The sequence below is a fragment of the Phaenicophaeus curvirostris genome, chromosome 7 (assembly GCF_032191515.1).
Source record: "Phaenicophaeus curvirostris isolate KB17595 chromosome 7, BPBGC_Pcur_1.0, whole genome shotgun sequence".
Lineage (NCBI taxonomy): Eukaryota > Metazoa > Chordata > Aves > Cuculiformes > Cuculidae > Phaenicophaeus > Phaenicophaeus curvirostris.
The window spans coordinates 26,627,893-26,654,482 of NC_091398.1; the positions used below are offsets into that span (position 1 = coordinate 26,627,893).

At 40.8% G+C, this 26,590-nt stretch overlaps 2 protein-coding genes across 2 annotated transcripts in view; both read right to left on the reverse strand.

The window, feature by feature from the left end:
* Positions 1 to 26,590, reverse strand: part of RPL37A (ribosomal protein L37a) — a 239,101-nt gene that overhangs the window by 179,250 nt on the left and 33,261 nt on the right. The gene's annotated exons all lie outside the window — the stretch shown is intronic.
* Positions 20,744 to 26,590, reverse strand: part of XRCC5 (X-ray repair cross complementing 5) — a 53,969-nt gene continuing 48,122 nt past the window's right edge. The window contains exons 20-21 of the mRNA XM_069861377.1: positions 23,218 to 23,289; positions 20,744 to 22,275 (exon numbers count right to left, since the gene is read on the reverse strand). Of these exons, the coding sequence (XP_069717478.1) occupies positions 22,261 to 22,275; positions 23,218 to 23,289 (87 nt within the window). The 3' untranslated portion in view covers positions 20,744 to 22,260. The remainder of the gene's footprint in view (positions 22,276 to 23,217; positions 23,290 to 26,590) is intronic.

Sequence of the window (26,590 nt, forward strand, 5' to 3'; positions counted from 1 at the left end):
GAGGACAAGATGGGCCATAGAGGATCCTCAGGAAAAGGAGGGAAGAGCCATGAACCACTGGCAGACTAGACTTCACAGAGTCCTCTCCATAAGTCCAGGACCCAGAATTGGTCTATCATAGAAAGCTGCCTGACAAACAATGCTTTGGTTAAATTATATCCCCCAATTAACAAAAAGCTGCATCACCCAGGCTAGGCAAGTACAAATTACTGCACACATTATCTTACCTGTAATTCAGTTATTCTTCACAAAACAAGTATTATTCCTGCTTCAAGAAGCCCTCCTGGATTTTCCTTTATTCTGTGCTAAAACCCATAATGTGTCCTGCACCTGCTAATACCAAAAGTAACTTCCTACACCAACCAGGGCTCTGCTGAATTGCCGCAGCTCTAACACTCTGTGGTCTTTGCCAGCTCAGTGGATTTCAGGAGAAGAGACAGGCTGAAACACTAGGGTGCTCTACAGAGATAGAAGGTAGCCTGTAAAACAAAGAGGTTTGAGTGATATTGCAGCCTGGATTCCCTCACACACAGGCAGAAGTGTTGACAAAACATTGGGGTATAAGCTCACGCTGCAAAATTCACAGCAGAATTGCAAAAATCACAAAAATCACTGCATAAAATTTCAAGCAAGGTGTTGGCAGGAAGAGGTTTTAACCATTGGGAATGTAAAATTTTGGTTTAGAAAAGGTATAAATATATGCCTGCATGAGACAGAACTCAAGCTGCTATGAGCACTCACAAAATTAGTGCAAGGGAAGCCCAGGCACGTGCCCCAGCTATGCTGTGTTGATTCCTGACATGCACAGTCCTACTGCCTGATATACTTGGCATCAGGCAAAGTGGAAATGTAGTTAGTTACTTTGCATCTGTAAGAGAAAGGAGCCTGTTCACAGGCAGTTATGGTAGATTAGCTGAAATCTTGTGAGTTCACTGACAAGATCAGTCACTTCTATAATAATATAATACCTAGCATCCCCAAAAATACCCAACAGTAGCCCCATGCATCTAGGCAATACACAGCGACATCTTAGAAAGAATAAATAAAGCATTCCCTTCCCTTTCATTTTAAATTTAGCTGGGAGCAACAAGCACTGATTACTTAACGTAAACAGTGCCCCAGATATTTAATACACTAAACAACAACAGACATCTGTAAACTCACTTATTTTATATAATTTTTAAGTGCCCACAACCTTTAGTTTGTAAATGCTGTGAACTTTACCACATCACTAAGGCCCTCTTAAACTTTAGAGCAGTCTCAGGTAGGAGCATAATGGATTATTTCAAAGGCTGTAAGCAGAGTAAAGGGAGGCTAAACCATTTCACTAGATTCCCACTTTCATATACAATCTATGCATTTGTCCTTTCTGAATGAGACAGGGTTTCATGGTGGTGAAAGATGCCAGATCTGGAGTTATTTCTGTACACAGGTCAAGGACCAGTGACGCCGGGAGCTACATCTGTCTCCAGTTTCCAGTAACCAGCTCTAAGAGTTGAGCAATGCTTAAGGCCAAGTATTTCAACTTGTTTGTGTATGTATTTAACATAGACATCTACAGCTACGACTCGTCCAGTATTATACATCTAAAGGCCACTTGGCAAATTCTAAGCTGCCTTACTTCAGAGAAAATTAAGTTTCTAATCCTAGGAATTATTCATCCCAGTTGTATTTAGCACCAAACTGCCTAAACAGCTGTCTAGTATGATTTGAGATGCTTGACTGGCCTTCAGTGTCTCAATTTTAAATTGAAGCCCAAGCATAAAGTTCAGAAGAAAACACTCACCCCTCTTTTGCATGTATTGGGTAGTCACTTATCAAAATGGTCATCTTTCCCCTGACTTTATTAATTAAGGGAATTAAGGTCGTCTATCCAGACTGAATATGAGATGCAGTCCCCAGAACTTTGATTCTTCATTCATCTTATTGAAAAAGGGAGAAGAAACATAAGGGATTTGTGAGGTTCTCCTACCATCCACAGTCAGTATGAGACTCCAACCACCAAACATAATAGCACTGCAGTCAATTGTCCTTCATTGTCTATAGCTTGTTACATCTGCTGCTTGCGACCTACCTCTTATTCTCAACTTCTGTTCTGAATTTGCAAACTGTACAAAACTATTCAGGGTGCTCAATTCAGAAGATTCTTTAAAGTGGGACCCCAAAACAACAGTATTTAAATTTTCCTAAAATTAAAAAAAAAAAAACCACTTTCCAGGCAAATTTAGGGCCCTCAAACTACTGCTACCTCCTGAAAATTCAGGCCTGAATTTTTAACTCTAAGGGGAAAACTAGCATTTTTCATACAGCAAAATCTGAAAGGCTGCAAATAAAGCCTGGCAAAAAGCTGTCTCCAAACAGCAAGGCAGCTATTCTTACGACTGTCACCATTTGTGACTTGTGATACTGCAGAGACCTCTAATAATTACAGCACATCTTGCATCAGAAGCATGTTTCAGAGCTTTGGGGAATTGTTTGTTTTCTTGTTTAAAGACTGCAGTAGTGAGGAAAAAATTCCTGAGAAAAAAGAAAAGAGGCTGAGTATCCAGGCAGAATGGAACAAGTACTTAAGTCAACAAGCTGGCCTGACAGAAAACAAAGCCTCGTGCTAAAGGACAGTCCCTGGATTAGAAATCATCCCTGAAAATGTTTAACTAAGGAATTCGCCCGACGGTCGAAGCAAACAAGAGGCAGCATACACAGGTGTGTTCAGGCTTTAAAATGCTATTTGCAAACTTGAAGATTAAGGGCTCAAAAAGCCAAAGCTGTTTGGTGCCCATCATATTTTCCAAAGTAATAGATGTGTGAAAGGGAACCACACATGACTCCACACAACGAGCAATTGGTGTTTTACGGGGAGAGCGTCACACCCAGGAACGTTCCTTGGACAGTCTTTCTCAGTTACCCAAACAGCAGTGCTCCTCTCCCATCACTGGACACTCAACCTGTCTCAGTCTCCCCTTCTGGAAAGGCAGGACTTGCTATTCTTCTGCAAAGCAGAGGCAGATGTCACTGGCTTCCGATTAGCACACCATCCCCACCAACAAGTGGGCCACTAAGCACCAACAGCTACAGTGGGACCACCTCTCTCGTTCCTGCCAACACCATCAAAAGGGACCAGCGGTCCTGTTCCTTTTCCTGGGCTTGATTTGAACCCATCATGTTACACTAAAACTGCAGCCCAGGAGGCATTTGAAACACCCCCAGTACTTTTCTAAACAGACTGTTTCTGAACATGTTTTAAAAAAATCCCATTACTTTCCTTCTACACAAAAAATCCAGTGCTGTCTTTGGCATGTCTCCACATTTCTTCCACACTCTTTTCTAGTCATGTGGTGGTAATTGCTGCTGTTACTGAGATGCACGAAATTATGCAACTGTCTAGCATTTTTTATTTAATCAGCTAGGGAAAAAAGAACTGTTCCAAATTCTATTAATAACTGGCATCCAACTCCCTTTTTCCCTCCCTCCCCAAATTCCCACAGAAGCAGGATCACAGACAGATCCCTGCAAGCACAAACTAGCAGCCTGACTGGATCAATAACATCCGTGGAGCCAGAAATTTGCAATGAATTCTGGGTAATTAATCTGCCAGGGAAAGACAATCTTAATTAAGAAAAGCCAAGCTGTTCTCTTCCCGAACCTTTTGATTAATACAGCCACATTATTGGTTTGGCTGAGGATTTTGGTCTAGGTTTTAATAGGTTTTGTGTTCCTACAAAATGTTTTCAAAGGAACTACGCAGGCAGTGGTAGAGCCTTCAAGCACCACTCAGAGATGTAAACTCTTTACTTTGCCTTCTCCACACCACATTGAAGATGCACAATTTCATTATTTAGCGTGGCCTCAGTGCTGGGAAGAAGCACTAGCTTCACAGCTTGGGTAGACAGGACCATGAGAGGTTGCCCCCAACATGATGCAAAGGGGCTACAGCTGAAATAAGACGGGGACTCTCCTCCTCTTCTTCTCAGGAAAGCATCCAGGAGAAAGGCTTTTCCTCAGAAGGCCAAAACTCCTGCTTTGACATCCCGCTTAGGCAATCCTGGAAATATCACCTGGAAGCAAAGGCAGCTTCCCAGTACCCATATTAGGTTGCAAGCACCCGTTTGGAGATGAGCAGTTGTACAAGTCACTCTGAAGTTCCTGAAGAAGTTGTTGTTATAAGGAAGTTATGAGTCCTCCAAGGACCACATCTAGCTTTAGGAGAAGTACTGGATATATTTCAGAGACATGGGATTTAAGTTCTTTGTTCTTCTGCTTCTGATTCTACTTTCAAACTGCACATTTAATGTGTGACGAGTATCTATGGCAACATATATCCTAGTATGCTCAGTGTGCTCAGGACCATATTCTAGTGCCAATGCTAACTGGCACAGACTCACTTAAGTCCAATCTCTTATTCCTTAGGGAAAAAAAGGCCAAAGGGTGGCCACATCCACACTATGTATTGCTCCTGACTTGTTAACTCCTGAACCATGCTGGGTACTCTCACAGAAACAGCCTAAGGCAAATGCAGGCCAAAAGCTATGCTAACAACTTACCAAGACAACTCCAGTGCCTGGGAATATTTGTTGGGCACTCATTCACAATGAAGGACATCTCTCAAACCTCTATCTTGACACAGTGTGAAGAGCCAGGAGACAAGACAGTTCTGGACAGGATGTTTATGGAGGCAAATTAGCAAAGAAGGTCCGGAGACTTTCAAAGTGAATTTAATCTCACCAGCCCAAATCATCTTTGCAGGTCAAACCCTACTCACCCGTCTGAAGCCAAGTAAAGCCTCACATATTTATAGCAAAAAATTAGCATTTTCCCTAATGGTATCCTGGATACAACATAATTATGGTAAAGACTGATGAAAATAATTTAACGTCTGCCATGGGGACAACATGATAGCAGCCAGATTAAAGATGTCCTTTATAAACCATCACATAGCAAGAGAACATGATAATGAATGAGTTAATTACATCAACATTTGAGGCTTATACTACCCATCTGCCGCTTTGATTAATTAAAAATCTGATGGACGACAATGAGGCCCTTCTTGGGTCTGAAAGCAATTAATTGCCAAAGTCCTCAATAAATCTAACAGCATTGCTGACTGAACTGGCAGAAAAGACCACTTTGAACAGCCTCAGAACAGAGGCAGTGAAGCAGTTTATGGACTATAAAGCATCCCCAACATGATGCATTAATTTTTTGATGTAACACTGGGAGCTGAGCAATTTTAACTTCTTGCTTAGTCTTCTTCTCGCTCCGATTTCTTATTTTCTTCTCAAGATCAGAGGAAGGGAAAGTCTTAGAAAAGGACATGAACTGCTGAGGGTAATGTTAAGAAGATGCTGGACTTTTTATCCTTTGTCCAGACTTCCCAAGTTGCAATGAATACGTTAAACTTTTGCTGACCAGTCCTGACAAAGAGGATTTTGGAAATTCGTGGCCAGCTGAACTCTTCCAGTGCTTTCCCCATTCCTCATTAAAAGAATGACAAAAAGCAACAGCATTTGCCCTAAAACTGGTGGCAAATCAGTGCCCCTATTGGTAGGTCAAGCAAATACTTAGTTCTGAGCTCCAGATGCAGACTGTGGGGGTCAGGAGCAAAGGCATGGGTAGGAGAAGAAAAGGACAACCAAAGGACTTTCTCTTGTGAGAAAATCCTAAACTCCAGAGCCATTTTTCAAAGGATGCAGAAGGGGAAAGTCCCAATCACACAACCATTTAGAGAAAAAACGTTGCCAATCTGCTGCAGAGAAAACTGGCCTCAGCCAGCAAAGAGTATTGCTGCTCTTTACTTTCCACCCTCTGTCTACACCACACATCAGTCTTGCAAACTAAGCCCAGCTGGGACACAACAGTATTTTGAGAGAATACCATGAAAGACCATTCCCTTTAGCAGCAAACAGGGCTAGAGGACCCTAGACCACCCTTAGAGCCAGTGCAGCTCAAATATGTAGTTTGGAGACCCTGCACTACAAGGTGCTGTTTTTTCTGAGATATGGGGAGGAGGAGGGGAAGCTTTTCTTCCATTTTTATCCTACTTATGCATTGTTAAGCAGCTCTTGCATTTCACCTCATACAGCTACAATTGAGGAACTAAAGCTTTTTCATACCACAGATCCAAGACAATGATTAGTAACAATCAGCAGTGATTAGCTAATACGATCACAATACAACAATCCCACTGCCTGCCAGTCAATTGCAGGCATGAGCGCATTGAAGCATGACAGCTGTTCTCATTAAACACTGCTTGCTCCTGAGGACATGAGGAGAATCCTCTCTGCAACAGCACCAGCCTCAGCTGAGTGTGATGCAGGCTGTAACTTCCCACGCTGGAATGGGGCAGAAAACAGTGAGTTTAGACATGTTAAAGTCAATAGAGATCACTGCCCTGGAATCACACAGAGAGAGTAATTATGTCCTGGGTGGATGACTCTTCCTTATTGCTGGGTCTTCGGCTCAGTAATTGAAAAGGAACCATGAATAAAAGGATAAATCAGGGGTAACTAAGCAGAAGGCAACAAAAGGGTTTATTTAAAGTGCTCTTGTTTCAAGTTACAGAAGCTGGTTCTCCAAAGTGTTGCAAAAGAAGGAGGTTGTGGAGAGGAGGGTGCTGGCCTCTTCTCCCAAGTGACAGGGGACAGGACAAAAGGGAATGGCCTCAAGCTCCACCAGGGGAGGTTCAGGCGTGACATCAGGAAAAAATTTTTCACGGAAAGGGCACTGGCAGAGGCTGCCCAGGGAGGTGGTTGAGTCACCTTCCCTGGAGGTGTTTAAAGGGCGGGTGGACGAGGGGCTGAGGGACGTGGTTTAGTGATTGATAGGAATAGGTTGGACTCGATGATCCAGTGGGTCTTTTTCAACCTGATGGTTCTATGATTCTAAAAGGTTTCACTATGGAAAGGAAGTATGCAAGTATAACAAACACCAGACTCCTTTTCCAGTTAAAGAAGAGGAAACTAGTCAAGGGAAGAAAGGGACCTTAAAGGGAGGGTTGTACGAAGACGCTTTCCAACAGATAAAGTGGCCATGTGCAGATACTAATAACTCTTTGTCTTTATCTAAACAAAGGAGGGTGAGAGACAGAGGCCACATACATACCTAGATTTCCCAGGAGAAGAATGGAAGAGAAATTAGGACAGACCAGATGTTCAAGAATTAAAATTTTTGAAGAGTAACCAAACCGCACAAGGCACTGTTATTGTTCAGGTGAGCTCCAGCTGTCTTAAGGTATGTCTATATCACGCAGTACAGAAGCATACAGATGCGCCCTAGGCATCTCAGAAAAAGCCAGCTAGGTCAGAGTCATGTAAGTATCTCTTCAGAGCACTGCACTCCACTGAGCCAAAAGGGTGAGAGTAAGCTAATGTTCTGCCAGTGCATTTTAAGCCATCTTCAGGAAGCAGATAAGCAAGTATGTCTCTGCAGATCAGTTGATGTGACAAATACATACAGACAAGTGCATCCACTGTGGAGTGAATCCATCATTCAGCCTAAGATTTGGGTCAGATTTTCTGACTCCTTTTGCAACTCAACTAAAGACCACTTGAAAACACAGAGGCATGAGGACAGGGCATGATGGGTGACTATATTCAGGGTTTTGCTTTCTATCCTTTCAATCATACAATGGTTCGAGCTGGAAGGGACCTTAAAGATCATCCAGTACCAATCCCCCTGCCATGGGCAGGGACATGTCCCACTAGGTAGGGCCACGCAAGGCCCCATCCAACCTGGCCTTGAACACCTCCAGGTGGGGGACATTCACAGCTTCCCTGGACAACCTGTGCCAGTGCCTCACATTGTGAAGAATTTCTTCCTAACATCTAATCTAAATCATCCCCCCTACAATTTAAAGTCATTCCCCCTCATCCTATCACTCCATGTCCTTGTAAAAGTCCCTCCCCAGCTTTCTTGTACACCCCCTTCAGGTACTGGAATGTCACTATAAGGTCTCCTCAGAGACTTCTCTTCTCCAGGCTGAACAACCCCAACTCTCTCAGCCTGTCCTAGTAGGAGAGGTGCTCCAGCCCTCTGATCACCTTTGTAGCCCTCCTCTGGATGCATTTCAACAGTTTCATGGCCTTCTTATGTTGAGAATTCCAAAACTAGACACAATACTCCAGGTGGGGTCTCACAAGAGAGGAATAGAGAGGCAGAATCACCACCCTCGACCTGCTGGCCGCGCTTCTTTTGATGCAGCCCAGGACACGGTTGGCCTTCTGGGCTGAGCACACACTGCCAGCTCATGTCCAGCTTCTCATCAATCAGCACCCCTGAGTCCTTCTCTGCAGGGCTGTTCTCAATCACATCATCCCCCATCCTGTATTGAAATCAGGGATTGCCCAAACCCAGGTGTAGGACCTTGCACTTGGCCTTGTTGAACCTCATGAGGTTCTCACAGGCTCACTTCTCCAGCCTGTCTAGATCCCTCTGGATGACATCCCATCCTTCTGGTGTGACAACTGCACCACTCAGCTTGGTGTCATCAGCACACTTGCTGAGGGTGCACTCAATCTCACTGTCTATATCATCAATTAAAATATTAAAATATCATAGACACAACTCATGTTACTCTCAAAAAGTTCTCTTTCTGTTGCCCAACCCCAAAAAAGATTGCATATTCAGGGAAGGAACTGAGAAAATACTCTCCAAATGCAGACATTTTTTGTCCCAGTTTCAGGCTTAAGTCCATATTAATGTTAAAGCCATAGCTCCCTCCAAAAAGAATCCAGGTAAAAGAAAAATTTTTTTAACAATATAAAAACCTTACAGCATGCTGCAAGAATCTTCATTCCAAATTCTCTGCAGCATTTGGCCACTGCCAGGTAAGATGGGGATATGGGCATTACTTTGGGTTTGAATTTCTTTCTTACCACTATAAGTTTAAAGTAAGCTCTAATGTTATTTTTATCCACTGTATAGACCAGGTACTACAGAAATACTTGGTGTAACTTGCTGCACTGCAAAACAATTGTCATACTGAATTAGCAATTCTTTATTACTGTCTTGCTCCTCCACAAACAGGCATGTAGCAGAATTGTAATCTGAAAAAATGTATCATTTTCTCGCACATATTTTATAAGTCAACTAATCCCTCCACTTACACAGCACTATTGTCATAGATATTCAAGAGATGCAGTAGTTAGAGTGGCACATTAGGCCCTTGCTAATTACATTCTCAGTTCTCAATATCAGGGTAGTATCTTGTTTGTATCTTTAGAAGGCGTGAGAGGAGGAAGAGAGGAAAGCAAAACCAACTCTTCTCTGATATCAATTAGCTCTTGAGTTGGTGAACTATCTGCTGCAGTGTAGCTGCCATGTTTCTGTCACAGACCAATGAATGCATCTGGATATGCAGATGGACTGACATTATCCACAAAAATATGCAAAATAAGCATCCCTCTGCTGAAGTCAATGAAACTGTATAGGTATGTAAACCAGCAAAAATAAAATCAGGATGCAACACATCACCCCTAGCATTATGATCTTGGCCTGATGTCTGTGTTCACAGATGATATTTCAAAGTATTCATACATGTCTGGAATTGAGCATTTGGTTTGGTCCAGTTCAGCTGATAAGAACTTAGTTCAAGAGACAAAAACACCATCTAGATTTGAGAGAATTAGAGCAAGTATTTTTGATCCAGGCTCAAGTCAGACTTGAACTATTCTCCCCTTCCCTATGTACGTGATATATCTTTTAATATCTTCCTGCCTTCAGGACATGGGAAAATCCTTCTGTTTCCTCAGTGTTTTGGTCCAAACTGTCAGAGCAGGGAATCGGCTCTCCAGGTCTGCTGCCATTGCTGTTTTTAATAATGCATCCTGGAGCAAATCATTTAACTACACATTGCAAACCTCAAAATCATGGCAAAAAGTTTACTACCAGTCCAACAAAGTGCAGCAAGATCATAAGGAGAAACACGGTGCTAATTAAAAGCAGATTGTCTAGAATTCAAGTACCGTCTGTGAACTGAATCAAAACTTAAAGGTGTTACTACAGACAAATGCATGTGCTTAAATCAAAATTTCTCTGGATTTGTGAGCTGTTTCTCACAGTTGCTGCTTATATTTAACAAGGGAAGCAGCAAGCCATGCTTGCTTTCAAAGTGCATTTCATGAGAATTTGCTATGCCATGCTCAGTATAGGTACTTAGATAACACCAACATGATCAGTTGGTAGAAGTTTGGCTTAAATTGGGCTCAGTAAGATTATATGGGAGAGTTATCAAAGGATTTTGACAGGAGACAACAGGACAATGCTAGTCTCAACACAGGCACATTTCGAACCCACAGAGACACATTCTGCTACCAGGAACAGCAAGGGTATTTTTGGAGTCATTCAGAATCTGCCTGGTAGTATGCCTTGTCACAATCCTCTTCAGCCTCCCACACTTTCTCTACCTCTTCTCCAGCCCTGCAGTGCAGGGAAAGTATGGATTTTTGCATTATTTGCACCCTTGAGGGTACAATGTTTTCCAGTTGTCATTTCTGCAGCTTTCCATTGAGAAGCCCACACTGAAACCAAATTTTTGCTGCTAGAGCAAAGCCCACTGTTAAATACCATTACCCCAAAGATAGGCCAGTTGCTTGTCTTTTACAGTCCAAACAGACCTTAAAAAGCCCCTTAGGGCTTTTGTTGCCATACTTGATGTTGGCCCAGGTATGACTCTGCACCAGTGGCACACAGGAAGACACGTAACCAACACCACTTCCCTATCACCTTTGACTGGCTCAGCTCAAGTGTGCAGAGCCAGTTCGCAATGATCTGTGGCAGGGAAACGACTTCTGTTTGCCAGAGCAGAGCCCTACCTGAAGGCTGCACCTTGCTTCTTCTAACCGGCACAGCTGGAGTAAGGGTTACACAGGATGATAATCATGAAGTAGTGTCTAGACCTGGGTTTTACACATATCCAGTTGTTTCTTGTACCGCTGAGTTGAGCACAAGCTGACCTGGTGCCAACAAATAAGGGAAGTCCCACATGAAGCTTTCTTAGCATACCAGACCACCTTTCTCACTGCTTGATCGGTCAAGTGCAGGTTCTCTCCTAGCTGCACCACACAAATCCAAACACAGCTCCTTCCAGGCAACCGGTTCAACTCAATGCCATCTCTTTTGCAGAGTAGGTGGGGGCAGCATCAGATATTCTCGCTGGAGGTTTTGCTTTAGGTTCAAGATCCCGAGTTGTTTTCTCTGCAGCCTGCACTAGCTTTCAGTCTTGAAAGCTTACATGGGTGATGCTCTTTCTTTCCTCCTGCTGATCTACAGATCAATATGAACCTCTTTATTCATCTAATTATAGCTGCAGGGGGCTCTTCGCAGCTCAAGTGCTTTTGTATTCCTGTGATGTTAATACAATCAGGCACAAAGATCACTTCATTAAAAGATCATCTATGCTTGATCTTATTTGAGCTATAAAAATCACTCCTTTGTCATACAAACCATATGGTGAAGAGTACAAAGCTGGATGACTCGCTTTAGCCCAGGGAGCAGAGTTCAACTCCAAAGAGCAGCTGGAAGAGGAACTGTCACCAAGCACACACAGCACTTCCACTGTCATTCAGATGGAGCTACAGGCACCACGTTCCGAGCCCCAGTTAGTTTTCTGCTGAAGGCTTCAGCTCAGCCAGTGTATTGGCACTATTTAAGCACTTGTTTAAGACACTGCTGCCTGCCTTACGCTTGAGTTGCTGGGACAGGAATGTAAGCACCTCTTAAAGCCAACAAGCTTGTTTCAAGTCTCCGGCAGAGGTGACTAAGCCAGACTAGCTGGCTTAGCAAAGCAATGAGCTAGGTTGCACCTCCTGCATCCTTTCCACCACAGAGCTGTTCGTGGGAAGAACAAGCCTCCAGCAAAGCAACGGTCCCACAGCAAAGCAGCAGCAGCAGTTTTCAGTCACCTCAGCTGACTCCAGGAAAGGCACGCACCTCTGCCCAAAAGGACTCATCCACTGCATAGATAAATGGGCACTCTGAAATCAGGTATGGGGGGGGGAAATGAGGATCCCATTGAATGTAAGGTGCAGAGTATCTGTGCCAGAATCCAGAACAGAGTCCAGCTTTTCCATACTGTAAAATTACGTTTTTGGGGTTTTTTTCCAGTCCACCCCCTTCACCTTCCTTCCCCATATCTCTCCTGAAAAGCAAAATGCAGGGTTTGTTTATTTATAGTGCAGTCAGACAGACACTGTCCTCAGAGCAAAGTGGCTCTTTTCTAAGTAGCTAGAGGCCTAGAGGGGATGATGTCTCCAAGGAGGCTGAGAATGTCCCAGCAAATGCAGCTCTAGCTTGGTAGTTAGTAGTTGCCTGACAGATGTAGCTTCCAGCTGGTCACCCAGCGGATATTACACTTATACAAAAAGCACATTTTCAGCAGTGAAGACTAGGATTCGAGATTAACAGCCAAAAGGAATCAGGTAGAGCAAGGATTTGAATTTGAGGCTCTAATACGGCTATAAAATGCTTTAACCCTTGACTAGGACTGACAATAAGGGGGTAAGAGAACAGCACAGCCAGCCTGTCTCCACTAAATGTTTTTCAGATCTAAGCGATTTTCACAGACATCATTTGAGGACACCTACCTTCAGGCCTCTGGGTGAAGAACACTCTCTTTGCTAAATCTACAAGAAAAGCAATGCAGCCCTGGGACACTGGAGAGCGTACACAGCATATGATTGCAGAGCACAGTTTTTGCTGCTGTGTCCCAGTCCAAAATGGACACCTTCAAAATGCTCCACAGAAATGTTTCTGCCCTGCTGACTTCTCTGTTTCTATCAATATTGACCCATCTGTGTGGATGTTGCCTCTCTACATTATAATTCACTCAGCTGAAAAATAGGAGCAACACTCAACGTTCTTCTGAAAACCTTGGGTTGAAAGTAAGCTATTACAGCACTCTCTGGGCCATTAATAAATTTTACTAATAAATACATAAAGTTCTGAAATCTTTTTATCAGATTCTCAATGAAAAACCAACCACCTGTACAGGCTAGAAATTCTGCAGCATAGAAAAACCTGAATCCTTGTTTCATGATTCACAGAAATTTCTGGACATGAAATAAATACATATGCTTAATGCTAGAAGTGCTCATACAGGAGCACCATAATGCAAGTTCTTCTCACCTTATCAGTCAGAATGATTTTCAGTAACTGGTGATCTCAAGAAAATTCAGAGAGAGATAATACTAGATCACCAGTCTCACACTGGTCCCAGAAAGCAGAGATTAGCTGTACAGCAGGAACAAGATGAAAAACTGTTATGGAGCATCCTAGCACTTAAGAAGACAAATTGGCAAGAGGTCCACCACACAGCACTGGGAATATAGATAACTCCATAAAGAATAGTTGTTTGAAGCCTTTTAGATACCCTCCTGGAGAAGTCAATTTCGAAAAGCCCTTAAGTTACAAGGGTTGAAGGGGCCTCATTCCTGCACTCAGGAGTCAGAATCAGATGGCAATTTCCTGCAGCCAGTGGGTTTGCCTCCCAGAGCTGGAAGGGTAGCAGACAGAGGTGAAGGCAAGAGCTGAGAATGAAGCATAGCAGCAAAACCTATGGCTGGAGCTGGAAAATGCCAAAAAGGCAAAAGTAAGAGTAAGTGAGCAAAGCTGGGTGGAGATCCAAAAGCCTGCAGCCAGTTGGAGAGGTGCTTTGTATGCAGTGCACATGGTACATGGAGGAGGCAAGGAAAACACTGAGAAGATGCAGTGCATGGAAAGAGACAGAAAAAGAAGAGTTACAGTACTTTCATGTGAGGTCACCTCCCCAGAAACCACTGTGTCTCTGCTTCCTGATGACCAGCAAGGCGGTGATGGTTACAGTGTGAACCTCCATACACTCAGCCTATAGCAGTCTGCAAACAACACATTGCTTCTTATCCCAAATTACAGTCACCAGATCTCTGCATTCTCAAATATATATGCAAAAGCAGCACGACAGCAGCTGTACAAAGCACCCATTGTGCTGACTGTAACAGATATATGGCAGACCCAGGGCGACAGCACGGGAGGAAAGAGAAGACATTAGGGACTCAGCACACAGAGCCAGAGCAGCTCACTCCCAACCCACTTCTGCTAGTCTGGAGTGATGGCATTTCCCTGTCTCTTCACATTAAAGCATTAAAGTCTGGAGCTAGTAAAACACCAACTAGCAAACTCACTGTCACTCAACACGCTGCCTCTCCTATAAAATCTCACAGAGAAGCATCACCCAGTTGAAGGAGCTGCTTTGTTGTCTGTTCCCTGTACAAGAGGCAAAGCACATAAGCATATTGCTCAAAGGCCTGCTGAGCTTGAGACAAGTGAGACTATATCTCTGAGTTCTGTTAGTAAATATAAAACCTACACTTCCTCTCAGGCTGTTAACAGTCATGTGGTCAGCAAACAAGCCTGTTAATGATCTCAGGGCACCAATAAAAACATAAAAATCATATACTCATCCTATGGCACCTCATAAAGCACTCATTGCTTCTTACACTGCATTACAACAGCATACAAAGAAAGGGAAAAGGGTATATCAAAACTGATTTTAAGGACATTTGTTTCAGTTCTGCACTGCTATGGAGCACTATGTTTTCAGCTAATCTCTAATCCCAAACTGTGTATACATGTTTTGAGTTACTTTTCCCTTCTCCTCTCTCAGTTCCCTTGATGCCTCTAATTCATGCAGGGAACAATTTGTGCTCCACAGGCATGGCTGACTTGTTGGGTACCCAACAAATCCCCAGATAAGTGGAGAGGCATCCACAACAGTCATGAGAGCTTCCCTGCACGCTGCCATCAGTTTTTTGAACCTGAGCAGCTGGGCTGCTACTTCTAGGCATAACTGGTGATTTTGGCTTAGTACCCCTGTGCCATCATTGCTAGCTGAAGGAAAACTAATGCTGCCCAAGATAACTGTGATGCAATGAAGACATCAACTTCTGCCCCATCGGCTGGTTTCAAGCCATCTGTAAGAACACAGAGGAAATCTTCAGAGACTTGAGGAAATCTTTATACAATGAACCCAAACAATTCCAGTCATTCTGCAGCTACCAAGAGAATCATAGTTTATTTTCTTCATTTTCACTCATCCTTTTCTTTCTTTTTTTGTACCAGTCTCAAAACATTTACAGTCTAGAGTAATCTTCAAGAACAGATACTGGGAACCTAAAGGTCAGATCTCATCAAATGGAAATTACTGCACAAAAACTTCCGCAGTTAAACTTAAGAGGAGCAAACAATTTGCTTTGAGTACCTAACACGTGTTGCTTCATATAGTTGTGATTTGCCTCTTTACCCCACAGTAAATCTCTGAAACTGCCCTCAGCTCTTCCATGAAGAACTAGATTCTGCAGAGTAATCTTCCCTTAAAGAATATACACCAGAAGGTGAAGCTGGTCCTGCCTTCCAGCACACACTGACTCTGTAACATATATCCAACAATTTCGTTCCCTTAATTTCCAGTTGTACCCTTGGGTATGTTTCACCCTTGTTGTGTTTCAAGTAGGTAGTAAAGGTCATTCCTGCATGTTTTCCTTTCTCCGTGTTTGTTCTTTTTCACGTCCTCTGTCTCACCGCAGTTCTTATATCTGACTCATCAGCAGCTTTGGGTTAATGGGGATTATACACAATCTCATGTGTAAAGCTTGAGCTGTGAGTCATTCAAATGCTACAGCCTCTATTGCTTCCATCTCCTCAAGACTGCACAGAAATCTCTCCCGGACAAGCTACAACCCAATTACATATTGTCTCGCTGGACTAACCCTATTCCTTCTACATAGATTCTGTCACTGCTGCCTGAAGGGAACTTTGTGACCATTTGCATTTTTAAATAGGTCAGTGTGCGTGTGTCTGGAGGAACAGTAAGTAAATGTTCATTATGTAAAACAGGTCATTCTTTCTGGATTGTGAACAAAATATAGAAAGGCTGTTCTTTCCAATAATAAGCTTTGAAATCTCATCTGTTTCTTCTCCTTGCTTTTCAAAGTCATTAAGAGGAATAACTGATAGTCCATTTCTCCAGAATACCTCGGTCTTTGTCTGTTTAATGTCAGCCTCTCACATATTCCTGCTGCCTGCATGACACTTAATGGAATTCCCACTGCTCCACTTCTCCTGGAGACTAATGAACATGTTCTACTCATGTCCCAGGGAGCATCACAATAACTTGGTTTTTGTCTTCATTTACTTCCACCCCCCAAATCTTTTGCCATTAAATTTTTGCACTACATACCCTCTCTATATAAAGTCTCATCCAACCAAACTACCTCAAAAGTCCTTCAATTGCCTTCTATGTTAGACACCATGAGTAAACATCTTTCCCCAGTTGCAAAGGAAGGATCATCAAGAGGCAGAGAGATTGAATAAGTGGCCCCAAATGAGTCTTTAGTAGAGCTAGGAATAAAACCCTGCTGTTGTTGTCCTCCACTAGAGAACCAGATTAGTTCTGCTACATTTTTTATGTAATAAGACAATGAAACATTTTTAAGGAAGCTACAGGGGACATAGCCTGCTTCTCTGAATCTTTAACTTACAGGTTGATTTAGTATTAGTACATCACTGAGATATTCACCTGTTATAGAACATACCTCGTCAAGAATACCTTCTTTATCTCCTAAGAATCTCACAAAGTTTTGCATAGAGCCACAGACCCCTCAGAAAAAGCATGCAACAAACCCAACCAGTTCAGTGGTGCACATGATCCTTCTAAGTACCAGTGTCCTCAAGTTTTCCTTGCTTGCTAGCAAATACTAGACAGAAACTCTGCCCTTTCAAGACTTTTGTGCAGTAAGTTCACGTCTCCAAATGCAACGTTACTGTCTGCAAAGCACAACCCATACCAGAGAAAAAAAGGCTTAATAAATTGTATTCCAAGTGGTAGAATGTAAGATAGAAGCAAGTTCATTACACATACACCATTTCCGCATCACCAAAGATGCTCTCCATCCCAAACCCCTTTGTCTCCCGTACTCTTTTTGCTCAGGGAGAATATACCAGCTGACTGATGTTACCTTTGATAAATGCCCCCACAAGAAAATGAAGTGAATCATCTAATTCTGTTTCTATAAGATGATCAGAACGCTAGTTGAAGGTGGAATTCAGATAATACACAAATTTGTACAGTACCCAGTGAAGTTTTATGAAAGGTGGATCAATTTTGCTTATGCTGTGTTCTTTGTGGAGAGCATACAGCCTTTCAAACCTTGGGGTGAAACTGAAACAGGAAGGGACAACTTTCCACAGGGAGCCATTAGGCTGAGGGTTATCAACAGAGAGAGACACCATAGACCTAACTAAAACATGAAGATACTATGGCTGGTGACACTGAAATTTCACAAGGAGTACTAGAAGACTCTAGGGTGCGAACCCAACATCCTAAGTTACTAAACAAAGAAGGTCATGTTGTTTCTCATCTCACCCTTGCTGAGCCATTTTTATCCTTTGTAGATAGACAAGTGACACACCCTGAATATTCAGGAAGGCTGTGAGCTAGAAGATGAAAGTCACATAGGATTCGTGCACAGTGTTAAGGAACCACAGGGAAAAGCTGTTGGACAACCCTCTTACCCATTCAGATCAGGGCTTTCCATGCTGGCCAGCTTGGGATCAAAGTAAAAAACCTCTTTTCTCCCCCTCCTTTTTAGTAAGTAAAGCGTCCCTAAGCATTCTGATACAGCTGCTATAAGTCTGGTGAAAAGCCACCATGGTGCAGGGGACTGTAAGCTATTCCTTCAGATTGTGGATATACCTCACTCCATGGGGAGAAAAAATTTATCATTTTGACTACTCACATTATCAGGCTGGAGAAGAATTCTCATACATCCAAACTGTATAAAAGTCCAACAATCAGGTACTACAGCTATTTTACCTTACTTTACCCACCATTATGTCTGATCCACATGCTTCAGGCAAAAAAAACTGCACCACAGTTGGTCTCCTCAGGGGCTTGTGCTCCCTTTATGTATTGTCTCAGACAGCAGATAGAAAATGTTTCTAGCTACACTCCAGCACTGGAGGTATTTCTGTTTTCTGTTAATATCTTGAAAGCTGCAACAATCACTCCCGTCTGGAGGAAAAGGAAATGACAGTTATTACTGCCTATTATTGTGCATCAAAATAGGAAGAAAGGATGAGACAGGGTTGGAACTGAGCAAAACTATGGAAGAAAAAAAATCCTTTTGGTTGGACATATTGAAAGCAACATCAAATATATTTCTATGGTCAACCTACCAATTCCATCACAGACTTGTAAAACTGTCATTAGAGTCCATACAGCTGCCTTGGTGCATACAGAGGGGTCCTAAGGATTAGTACACCACTAAATACATGTATGGCCAAATTTAAGTATTTTTTTAGTTCTCTGAATTAATTCCTGGCTAAGTAACAGCAAAAAGTACTGCGAGTACTTTAGGCTGCTGGTAAAGTTATTGGGAAGAGGCAGCAGATTAATTTCTGCCCAACTTAAATCACTGAAGCACAGTAAGTATGTGCTGAAAGTCAGATGAGTGAAGGGCCTATTTTGAGGCACTCTTACCTCTCAGATGCCTAAAATTAGCTTTGGTCTGTAAAAACTAGAGGAAGGGACAGGTTTTCCAGTTCTTTAATTCTTTTATCATCATAAATGAAAGACCTATTCTAGACAGTTGGAGGGAGAGGAGGAAACTAGTCTTACCTTATCAAAACTTGTATAGAAAAACATGGTCAAACTTTAGGCTAATATGCGTTAAAATGTTTTCTAAGTAATTTTCTTGGACTGCAAAAAGTATCGCTGCCTCTATGCCAAATTTTTCTGTAAACTTCAGAGTGTTTTTTTTAATTCTTTGAAAAGGTAAGAGAAGTTAAAAATCACAGCCTTGGCTGTTTTAAATATAGATATTTTAGTTCTTTTTATTAGATTATAACAGTATTACAAAAGAAAACTTAACCTATTCTGGTTTCCTTTATCTTCCTTAGTATGAGAGTCTGTTCCTCTAAAATTTTCAGGTTCAATAATTAGAAAAAAAGGAGAGACTAAACTGGTGCAGAGCTTCTACCAGACTGCTTGGCAGGATGTTTAATGTAGCTCACAGAGAGATCTTCACAATTGTGCACAGGAGTCCTACGTACATAAACTTCACCAGCTAAAAAGACAAGTAGCCTCTTGCAGAAGCCAATGTTGCCTTCACCTAACAGCACCTTGCCAGTGGTGAGGCTTACAAAGAAAGCTGTTCTTTTCCAAGCGGTAGTTCTTCGAGGAATTCAGAAACACGGGACTGAGTGGGCCTCTAGTGGGGTATTTTTTAAAAAAAAATCATCTTTCCAACCTGCCTCTAAAACAAGGGATGAACTTAGAGGTTTGTTACAGCTGATACTTACTCTTGTTAATACTGCCACACACTGTGCTCCATTATGTAAGTAATGCTGTACTAGTACCAAGACAAGAATGAAGATAGAAGGGGAAATGAAATGAAGCAAAGCTCAAAGTTTGGTGGTAATGAGCTTTCTTCTGTCAAACCAAGAGCAAATGTTAACTGGTTACTTCACTTGAGGAAGGAAAAATAAAAAAAAAAAAGAAAGTTAAAAATTACACCCCCCCCTCCAACTGCTTATAAACAGGAACATCCACCAGCTTAGCAAAATACAAGCCAAATCTCTTTCTCTTTCCAGATTATCCTAAACCCAACTGAGATCATGAGGGAACTCCTCTCTTACCTTATATTATCTGACTTGCGGTAGTGGCCAGCAACCTCATCCTAAGAGGATCTTCTATGCTTAGCAATGTGCAAATGCAGAATATAAAGATGGGTCCTATCTTCAGAATTTGCAACCTAAACTTCAGTAGTCCTCCACAGATGACTGTGAATTTCATTCCTCATCTTCTACCTCCAAAGACCCTGCCCAAACACCAAACAGACAATTCTGCCAAAACCAAAATATCGGGAAAGTTAGCAAGAAGAAAATCTACCGTGGCATGTTCTGCTGCTTGCAAGAAAATATATTTGCATGGCATTTACTGCATGTCTGCTTTTGAAGCAGATGACTAACTACTCTACTGCTTTTGAACACTGTCCAGAAACTAGTATACTCAATGCAATTAGTAAATAGGGCAGACTTTATAACTGAAAATGTGAGCTTAGACCAAGTGAAAGATCTTTTCCAGTCATTTAATAAGAACTGGAAAGCTGGCCCTTTGCCAAAGAACAAGTGTGAAATCAAGTTGCTATCTGATAAGACTCTCAGCAAGACATATCACAAGTTTCTGATGACTGATACCCAGAAGGCTGGGCAGAATAAAAGACACTTTTCTTGCCTTCTAAGAATCTGCTTTCACTTATTTTAACTGAGGCATAAATTCCTACTCCTCTTCAGTACTAGCAACTCAGTGATCCTATGGAGCCTAAATGTGCTGTACAGGTAACAAGATCTATGAAATAATACTCCATGAGCTTAATATTTACTGCTTACAGAAGGAATAGTCTCTAAAAATGTGGACAAGTACTCGAAAAGAAATAGAAAGCCTTAATCATTATTTTGATTTGCAAAGTAATTCTCAACCCTGTTTGGCCTTAATGAAGACTTATCATCTCTGCAAAATGATAAAGATTATTTTATTGGGGTGTTGTGGTTCTAAGTACAAATAATTACACTCAGCTTCTGCAGAGGGCTTCTGATATTCAGTGTTTGCATTGTATGCTCAGAAAAGGGGGGTTTTGATAGTCTGTCTAAGATACCACATAGATAGTTAATCATCTTATTATTTTCAAATACGGTTCTAAGGAAGACAAATCCAAACTTTTAAATATTTTATTAATTTAAAAAAAAAAATCAATAAAATGTAAAAAAATCCCAACCAGCATTATACTCTACAAATTGACATAAAAAGACATTCCAAACAATGGACTGACCAAATGTTTCTTATTTACAGTTCAGAAAAATATCTTCTGGTACCACAAATGCTCTACAGGTCTGGAAATATAACTTACTCCCCGTCATCTGCATTTAAGAAACCCTTTCAAAGTCTGCATGAATCCAATTGGGATAGTATGTAAGAGAGGAAAAAGCAGGTAACTGTAGGGATGAAGGGACACAAAAAGCAATTGCAGTTTCCCACATAGGAGCTGTTGATTGATATAAAGTGCAGATATTCTGAAACATTTTTAACTACAACTCATGATTTTATTCTTTTTTTATGATCTTAATACCATTTTGAACAGTAGGTTTATACATTTGCAATAACGAAAGAACAGCTTTTAAAGAAATGAATCTGGTTGTAACAAACAAGGATCTGTGAAGGTGTCATCAAGGTCTACCCAGATCTGTAATCAAATTCGAATATCTCTTTCTAAGCAGTATTTGACGAGCTTGGATTGCTCTGTGCAGACAGTACTGCATTTTGATTACCAAAGTTAACTATTATCAGTTACATATCACAGGTCTCAGTGTACAGCTTTCATGGATTCTGCTGCTCTGTGCTAGCAGTTATCTGAAGTGTATTGAGAAGGGGATATAACAGATTTGTTTCACGCTTTTAGTACCAGGATTATCTACAGTAACCGTTCTAGTTAAAAGACTAAAAGTCAGAAATCCCAGCACATGAAACACGAAAATGTATAACAGAAAGAGAAGAGACTGTTGAGCTGTTGCTGAGCTAAGATGCAGAATCTGTAGTAGAGAGATGACCATAATAACTGACTTGGGTACAGAGTCGGTACACCTGGCCTTGCTGTGTGCTTTTGATTCTGTTGTGTTTTTCAAGCTACTACTTTGTGATTCCCTGGCCTAGAATTTTTCCCAGTAAACCTTTGTGGTTGGTCTTTTTCAGCCTGTTTTTTTTAATAAGAAAAAAGCATGAAAACAGAGACTTTTCCCCTTCTGTAACAATAACGCTATAGTGTTACTTCCACTAAAGATTCAACAACACCTGGTAACCTCACTGTGACATTTCTATGTTCCTTCCCAAGCAATGTAACAAGAATTTCAGGCACCAGCACAGATTCTTATTAAATTCAGTAGTGTTTAGCTGAAAGCAATACCAAGGATAAACTAGATTCAGTGTGCTACAGAAAAAAAGGAGAGATGCCTTAAAGGTATCGTTACTTTAAAAATACTTCAGATTTCAATCTTCTGTTCCAGTTTTGAAAAGACAGATGACATTTATACCAACTGAAACGACTCTGGGACTTCTGCTCTCATTCAAAAAAATAAAGATGGATATACAGTCCTCTCATTAGCATCCTGTTTTGTGCCCTGTCTCACAGCGAAATCTCTTCCAAAAACTTGCTTGTATAGTCACCATATATCACCAAGTCACATCATGTCCAGCTGCAAACAGAAGAAACAGATTTGGAAGAAATAGGATTGAATTCAAGTTATTTCTTATGGGTGTTTAGAAAAGAACTCAAAAACTTAGAAGAGAAAGCACATTTGGAAATATTTATCCATGTAACATAAATTGACTACGCGGAACATAATACTAAGCTGCTATTAAAGAAACTCAAACTAAAAATCTCATCTTCACATAACCATATGTGCAATTTATAGATTTTTAAAAGTACAGTCCAAAAGTATAGATTTGCCTGCTATTGAAGCTTCTTTAAAACTCTTTATACTATCAGCTTCAGACTTGGAGACAGATTTGTAGTGACTCAGCCTGTAAAACACAGCTAAAATATTTATTACAAAACCCCTTGAAATCCTTGAATTTCAGCAAGCATATACAGAGAAGGTTAATTGAAAAGATTAAAACACCTTTTTTAAAAAACATTTTCATTTTTCAAGCTACACAAATAGCTGTTGTAGACCTACAAGCTTTGTTAAATACTACTATAGTAAATTATAACAACTGGCTATCAAATGAGCAGCCTCACCGGTCCTTTTGAAATACAGAGGACATGTTTAACCTATATAAACACCTGTGTGTGTTTGCCATCATGAAATTACACACCTGGTTAAATTTTATAATAGCAAATAAGTAATTTCATGTGGCTCTCTTCTAACTGAATTCCTTAGGCATTTTCTAACCCAAGCAGTCTAATCTACTGCTTTAAGAAGCATTTGCTCACTCTCACTGCACATTTCAGTTACAGTTTAATGCTAAAGCCACATCACAGAATTATAGAATAGTTTGGGTTGGAAGGGACATTTAAAAGTCATTTAGACCAACACCCCTGCAGTTAGCAGGGACACATTCAACTTAGTCAGATTGCTCAGAGCACTATCCCTTGTACTCATTACCCCTTGTACTCATGCCTTTATGGCACTCACCAAATCATCAACATCACCACCTTCATCTGTAGGAGGCAGAGTTTCATTTCTCTCTTCTTTCGGAGCCAAGAACTGAAAATACAAATGTATTTATATGACATCAACAAAATACAGACCCTTAAAGTCAATTTCACAGAATGCCTCCTTTGTATAGCAAAACAAACCCACCTGTAATTAAAAATTATGAAAGAAGTTTGCTCTGGTTTCTACACTCCAAAATCACCATAAAGTACAGGAAATTTCAGAAGACTTTCTTTTAAAGGATTTTATGGTGAAGCATTTCGAATAACAGACAGAAGGATATGGCTCTTCAGACAACATATGGTTAAGTTGTAGAACATTCTGAAATAAGGATGCTGCAAATATTACTCCCTACGCTCACAAGGAGATGGGGAAAGTTCATAGAAGAGAAATCCTTTGAAGTCTACTAAGCCCAAAGAAACAACCTCAAGCACAGGAAGACCTTGAGACATCAGCACTCAGAGCCTGGGCCTATATGCTTTTCCCTGCCCAACTGTTATTGTCCATTGCCAAACATGGGATTCTGGGCTAGATGGAAATACCGACCATTACAGTACGGCCATGTTCATGCTCTTAAAAAAAAGAAAATTTTAGAAGTAATATTGCATGTAGTTACAAAAACACTTAAGGACAGCAAACTGCTTCCCCATTGATATTGATATTAATACATACATAAACTGATCAATGGCTTGTTTGTAACAAAGTTCTTCAGTACAACACTCCAGTCCTGTATGAAACTTTGAAGGTTCCCATTTAATTCAATTAACACTTAACAAATGAACAAAGACTTGAATTTAATAAAAAAAACCAAACTCAAATACGCAAGATGGTTAGAATGCCAGTATTTAAAAATAGAAAATTCATTATGTAGAATTCTACTGCCATAGCTGCTGATACAACTCACCATATGCCCTTCACTTAAAGCATGGCATTCATAAACAGAAGATAAAGGTAAATTGCTCAGATACTATAACAACTGAAACCAAACATACAGAAAATCTCTGGAGTACAACCACCTCTGAATTGTTTATCTCTTAGCCTAACATAGTGAAAAAAATAATACTGTAGCTAGAATGGTAGAAAAAAAATGCAAGTACTTGACTCTTACTTAAAAAATATCCAGTTGTCTACAAGTTTTAGTTACTGTCTCTTTACCAATACCCTTACTATAAAACCATGAATTTTCTTTTTCCTATTAATACGCCCCAGAACAAGTATACACAGCCAGGAACAACACTGCCCCAGATTAAAGAGAGCTCCAACAGCTGGGGAAGAAGAAAAGCAACATTCCATGAGTCTGAGTTCCAACACCCTCGATTCAGAATCAGTTGTTTAATCTTTCAACAACTTCGCTCTAACTCTAGATGATGAATGAGTACAGCTAGTTAGAAAATAAACACATTATGCACACTACAAATACCTGTTTAGAGTTTAGGTAATTCTTTTGTGCAAATAGCTGTCTCCGGAAAGCAAGCTACTGTTTACCTGAGGACTTCAACTTTAACAGTCGTGGAACTTGTGTAAAAGGCCATGGGAGCACTACCAATCTCTGAGGCAATATACTTGTACTGTAAACAGCTCAAATATTATTTTACGTAAATAAAACATTCTGATAGTTGTCTAGAGCAACAGTGACAGCTTTAGACAAGGGGTAATACACTGAGAAGTTACCTGCTGCCTCCCATTTGTGGGAAAGTACTAGAAATTATATCTCTTAGGATGAGAAGCAAATACATTGCTTTTGGTTAACATGAAAGACAGAGGATGTAGACAATCTCTGCCTAGCTGCTTCACTACTCAAAGGTCAGACCTTTCCTACACCCTAAGCAGCAACATCCGAGACAAACGTAGAAACCTTACTGCACAGAAAACAGTCATGTTTTAACATGCTGACTTCAACTTATTATATAGATTTTGTAGCTGCAAACAAAATAAGAAAGTGACAAGGCCAGAAGGAATTAGCATTTCAAGATGCCTTATGTCTGTGTATCATTTTTTTCTGTTCTCAATCTAGTAGTAATATAATGCACATACTATGAAACTAAAAGCTAATGATTTCATCAGTTCTGAAAAGCTTTTTGTGCCAAATTTTATTTTACACAGTTAATTAGGAGTCAAATGGTATTTTTTGAAAGTAGCACATTTTTCAATGTTTTCAAAATTAGCTTTCCCACACTAAATTAAGTAAAGAAAGCTAAAAGCTGAAGAAATGTATGATGAAAACCTGCAATAAATTGAAACTTGAAGTTTCCATCAGATGCTGTGCGTCCAAAGTTTTTTTCCAAAACTTGTTTTGCATTTCCACAAAGGCAAATTACATACAACAGTTGTGTGAAATCCATTATCCTCCCAAAAGCAACCTGAGAAAGCACTTGACATTTCAGTAACTTTTAACCTATGATCCTCATGCTCTAGAAACAGTATCTCCATTATTACAGAAAAAGAAAACCCACCCTACCTAAAACCACTTTTCTCTGTGATAGGAAAATATGCATGGATAACCTAGCTCAACCAAAAACGAAAAGAAAATTTTTACATGACCTCTCTAATCAGTGGCCTTGTAAGTCTTCCTTTCTCCCTCAAACAGCAACCCTATAAAACTGAAACCTTATATCGAAAACAATCCTGAAACTGCTATCAGCAAGTGACCTGCACATAAGAGAAAAGACTTTTGCGCCACATTTGCAATGTATTACACACCTAGGGAAATGCTGGCTTTGTAAAACACAGGAAACCTATGACAGGGTTTAACTGTCAAGGAGGACTAGATTTTATATCAGACTCATAACCTCAATATAAAATTTTCTGTCCCTGCAGATCTTATTCCAAGAATATGCCGTCTTCCAGTTTCTTAAGTAAAAAGTTATATAAATCCCTGTCAGACAACGGTAAACCAGGATTCTGGGTTTGCATCTCGAAAGCACGTGGGGAGATAGTTATCTAGTGAATAATTGGGATTTCCAACTGCCTCGTTAGCAAAGAGATGCAACCCATTTTTCTGAAAGTCAAGGTAACTGCCATGTTAGAGAACTCTTGCAGAGCTGATTTCATACAATCTTTTTTATTACCCTATTTTAAAAGGAAAGTTATGGCTGTTGTAGAATCTTCAATCAATCACAAATAAATTTCCTACATTGCAACATCTGACTGACTAGAGGGTGATGTTAAAACAGAAAAGTTATTTTTAAGTCAGTCTACAAATGCTTTGTTCCAGCTTAGCCTGGCAGTTGCAAATCTAGTCCTTGGTACTCTATCATTTGTGCTGCACGCTTACGCAGACACACAGTTTTTCAGCCACCACAAGCCCACAGTTAGGACAACAGTATACTGCAAAGTCTTCATTGCTAGAAGA